The sequence below is a fragment of the Miscanthus floridulus genome, chromosome 17, assembly GCF_019320115.1.
Source record: "Miscanthus floridulus cultivar M001 chromosome 17, ASM1932011v1, whole genome shotgun sequence".
Lineage (NCBI taxonomy): Eukaryota > Viridiplantae > Streptophyta > Magnoliopsida > Poales > Poaceae > Miscanthus > Miscanthus floridulus.
In genome coordinates this window covers 83393722-83398482 of record NC_089596.1, presented here as the reverse complement: position 1 = coordinate 83398482, position 4761 = coordinate 83393722, and the positions used below count along the sequence as shown (strand labels likewise).

The 4761-nt window shown below is 57.7% G+C and overlaps 1 protein-coding gene across 1 annotated transcript; it reads left to right on the top strand.

The window, feature by feature from the left end:
• The first annotated feature begins 852 nt into the window (after window positions 1–852).
• LOC136515883 (uncharacterized) lies at window positions 853–2087 on the top strand. Its single transcript, XM_066509347.1, has 2 exons — window positions 853–862; window positions 1417–2087. Exons 1-2 carry the CDS (start codon window positions 853–855, stop codon window positions 2085–2087), a joined length of 681 nt encoding a protein of 226 aa, XP_066365444.1.
• The last annotated feature ends 2674 nt before the right edge of the window (window positions 2088–4761 follow it).

Genomic DNA, 4761 nt, shown 5'->3' with positions numbered 1-4761 from the left:
CAGGGAATCTATGCTGGCCCCGAAGAAAGAGACAGCAACTGTAAACTACTAGAGGGGCGACTTTAGCGCGCGTGGAACTGTAACTAATCAGAGGTGCATCTTAGACCAGCGACCAGTCAGACCGTCAGACTGGTCAGTCCAGCTCGAGTTCGAGCTCGTGACCAATCACCGACGAAACTGGACGCTCTCCTCGACGTTTCTAGGGGTTGTCTCGTCGATTCACCGCTGCGTCTGCACTGTTAACTTCTGATGAACTGAACCTGTCATCCGAGTTGTACTGCAGCAGCACATCAAGCCAAGCCTGGCGACATCATCATCTGTGTTTTAGTGTCAGGCACACCACTAATCTCTGATGACTGCGGCCTACGGGACTGAAAACACGATTAAGCAGCACGTGCTACAGACTGAATTTATCTGTGAGATCGTGACTAAATATATACAAAGTCCACCAGACGACATGCATGTCACATGTCACTGAACGCTACCTCCTCCACCATTTCATGGACGGGGGAGAAAATGGTGCCGTGCATTAGTTCAGTGTATCTCTCTCAGTCTGGCAGATAAGCCTCCACAGGCTTGAGGTGTCAGCATGCACCGGCTCACCGAGCGACACCCGCCCGTCCGCCGATTGGTCCACATTGCTAGCACTAGTAGCCACCCGTGACCTTATCTCACGAGTCACGAAGGCACTTCAGTCCAGAGTCCTGACCGCCTATCTAGTTGCCATGTGACCCAATGTTTGTTACACGTGCAATTTATCTGATTCCACCTTCGTGTTATTATACTCTAATGGAGCCAACACTACCTAACTTAACTGAAAAGCGTCGTTTGGACTAATTTGATTTATAAGTCATGACTAAAGGTACTGTTGGTTGATTTAGTGTAAGAAAAAAATACTATCCATTAACTGATAAATCATGACTTATAAATCAAATACGACCAAGCGAACCGAAGATATGGCCAGTTGCTAGCGAAAAGAAGCCCCGGTCTGTGGAAAGAGAGACAGCCGGGACACCAGTACACCACAGCATCTACCGTACTAGTACATGAACTCGCCCTCAGCTTAGCCCTTGTTTAGTTTTTCTTAAAAAAATTACGTCATATCACATTAAATGTTTGACATATGCCTGGAGTATTAAATATAGATTAAAAATAACTAATTGCACGATTTATGACTAATTTACGAGACGAATCTTTTAAGCCTAATTAGTTCATGATTTGACAACGCGGTGCTATAGTAACACATAAGCTAATGATGGATTAATTAGACTTAATAAATTTGTCTCGTGGTTTATTAACGGATTCTGTAATTTATGTTTTATTATCCGAAAACTTCATACAACGTCTTCGTATAAGACTGACTCCAATGGGGTGACCCAAATCGGATACGCATTTGATCCTTTAGGTAACGCACAGTGAAATCTCTGACGCAACCCATTCTCGACTTCTCCAACGATGAGCCCCAAATCCCCACGCTCCCTCACTCTCCTCTCCCCAGGCGGCAGCAGCGCCTCGCCAGCGGCGCTCGGAGCAAGCGGCGGCCGCCGCGGACGCGGCCTGCCTTCTTCCCTCCCCCTCCCGGCCGGATCCGGCCCCCTCCCTCCCCTTCTTCCCCGACCCTCCCTCTCCCGGATCCGGCCGGTGGCGCCCGCGCCGACGGAGCTCGCGCCCGCGCTCGATCCCGTGCGGAGGAGGGAGATGGCGGAGGTGACGAGGATGGCGTGGCCGAGGTGGAGGCGGGCCGCGCGCCGGGGCAGGGCTCGGCGCGCCGGAGCAAGCTTGCCGCGCGCGCCGGCGGGGAGGTGAGCCGCAGCGCGGGGCAGGGCTCGCCGCGCCGGGGGAAGCTTGCCGCGCCGGGGGAAGCACGGGGTAGGGCGCTCCCAGACGCGAGCAGCCTTGCTCCCAGACGAGGGTCCTCGAGCCCGCCTAGCCCCGTCGGCCGTGCTCCGCCGCGGACCCGCCTCGCCGAGTCGAGCCGGCCGCGCCTGCCCCGACGGCTCCTATGGGCCCACCACTACAGGTTTGGGTCGGCTCTCTTCGAGGACGCAGAATTGCCTCCCAACTCACCGAGGACGCAGAATGCGTAGCTGCTTTCTGTAACAACCCGGGTTTTTGAGAAGCCAAAAATACGAACTTTTTAAAATTTTCCTGCAATATGTGGAGCATGTAGATGCTAGGTCAAACAAAGAACAATTTATAAATAAATTGTTGTATGCATATAGAATTACTTGTAGGAGCTTGCCGGAGTTTTTGATCTGGATTTGGGTTTCATCGTCGGAGTGCACGATCCGTAGCAACCCCTCTTAATTTCCTTTTTGAATATCTCATAAATCCCCGTCACATTTCTTTTGAACTCATTTGATCCGAAATCATAAAAATCACACCTCTCCAATTATTTTTGAACTCCTCTTGAAATTCATTGTATTGTACTTCAACTTCTCTTTATATTCCACGTAACCTCTCTTAAAAACTCATTCAAATTCCTTGAAACAATAAAAGGAAAAATCCTTTTCCTTTTATACCTCCAAGCCCACCATCCCCTTTCCCTTGGCCCAACTGGCGCAGCAGCCTAGCCTGGCCCGGCTCCTCCCCTTTGGCCCGTCCGCTCGCCCTTGGCCTCGGCCCAGCCTGCCCCGCCAGCGCCTTGGCCCAACCGGCGCAGACAGCCGGCCGACCCAGCAAGCCGCAGCCCAGCCTGGCCAGCAGCCAAAACCGGCGCCCCCTTGCCAACCCTAGGGCAGCGCCCTGGCCTCCAGCCGCTCCTAGCCGCTGCCGCCCGCTCGGACACACGCGCATGTGCCCTGCACGCGCACCGCATGCCCCTTTTGGAACCCTAGGCCAAGCGCGCCGTGACCCGCTCCCACGCCGCCACCGCTCGGGTGGCAAAGCACACGCCCGTGCTTCACCAGCTCTGCACCCCCGCTCGATGCGCGCCGCGTGGGCAGGAAGCACGGACCCCGAGGATCGCCGCCGTCCGTGACCCCCCGGCAGCCCTAGCTGGCGCGCTATAAGAACCTCGACATCCGGCACCTCTCCCGAACTCCCTCTCTCGGCCGCCACAGAGCCCTACCTCCTCTACCTCGTTCTCCCTTCCTCCGCACCCACCAACAACGCCGCGGCGGGAGCCCAAGAAGCCAACGCAACCACGGCGTGATGCCGAGCAAGCACGCGCGGCGAGCCACCTCGCCACCGACGCCGTGCCATCGTACCCCGTCGCCGAGCCACGCCGTTCGGAGCCCACACGTCGTGACCCCTGCTCCGGCTCGGCGTCAACCGCGACATCTCCTCGATGCCGCTCCGTGCTCACCGGTGAGCAGCGTCGTTGCCAAGCTCCCATATTTTTCCCCCTTTCCCTGTCGTCGTCCTTGACTGAGATCAGCCCTCGTGCCGTGATTTGTGTTCCCATGAAAGCTAGACCTCCTCTGCTTCACCCCCTGCCGCAACTACACGGCGACGACTGGCCCAGTGCGCTCAGGGAAGTCACAGCCGCAGCAGCGACCCCGTCACAGCCTCACCCAGCTCTCCTTTGCGCCAAGCCGCGACGCTCGGAGGCCACGTCGTCCCCATCACGTCGTTCCGAGCCCCCTCGCCGTGCTGCGACCACGCCACCAGCCGCACCACGCGACCTCGCCCTTGCACCCCGACCACGGCGGCGTCGCCCTGAACCTGCAGCCAAGAGCCACCTGGCTGCCACCTCCGTCCACCAAGCCCGGACAGCCACACCACGACGTCGCGGCCACGATCGGAAGCGCCACTACCTTGATGCGATCTGCCGCACCGAACCCTTCCTGCACCAGGCTGGCCTGCCTCCATCCTCTGATGACGGTGAGCCTCCCAAAGCCAAGTTTTTCGCCTTCCCTTGCACCGTAGTGGAGTTTGTGCCTAAGACTGGCCTTCGTGCCACGTTCCTTCACTTCGCAGGGAAGCAGCAGGCCTTGAAGCACCCTTCACCGACTCCGTCGCCCCTCCGGCCACCCGCTGCTCTGGCCTGACCGGCCGCAGCCGACCCTGGCCACCTACAGCCAGCCACGGCCATGACCAGCAAGCCATAGTTGGCCAGCAACTGGCTGTAGCCGGCCAGAGGAGGCCGCAGCAAGCCGTTGCCAAGCGGGGCGTGCTCTGGTAGGCCACCTATGGCTGTAGCATGCCCGGATGCCATGACCAACCCCCACCTCGACTATGTCAAGCCTCGAACCGAACCCCGCCTTGCCCATGCCTGCCCGGCCTTCGAGCCGCTGTTGCAAACCAAAGCCGGACTAAAGCCCTACATGTTGCCAGCCCAAGACCGATGACCCCTCCATGTGTTCGGCCTTCGAGCCGTGTTTTTCTGTAGGGGCCTCGTCAGCCGCACGATGCCAACGCCCTTGGACACATCACGCACACGCACTCGTCGTGTCATTCCGTTGCACTCACGCCTCGGATGACACTAGCATGAGCCTGGATTACGTTACATAGAAAAACACCGTGCCATGACCTTGGATGCCCAACCATAGCGCACTGTGGCCACCACTACACGCTCATGTGAGGCCTAGCCCGCCCTTTTGTGACCACCATGAGCTCGAGTACACCGAGAATGCCACGTCCTAGCCACGGCCGTGACCAAACTCCTGGAGACCGTACGCAACACCTAGACCGCCCCTGTGTAGCTGATGCTAGCGTAACCCTCGCTTTTCCGCTTGGGAGGCGTATAGGTGTGCCATGGACTTGCCTAACCCCCACACACGGACCTAGAGCCCCAGCCTTGCTTCGCCCGTCGTTCGT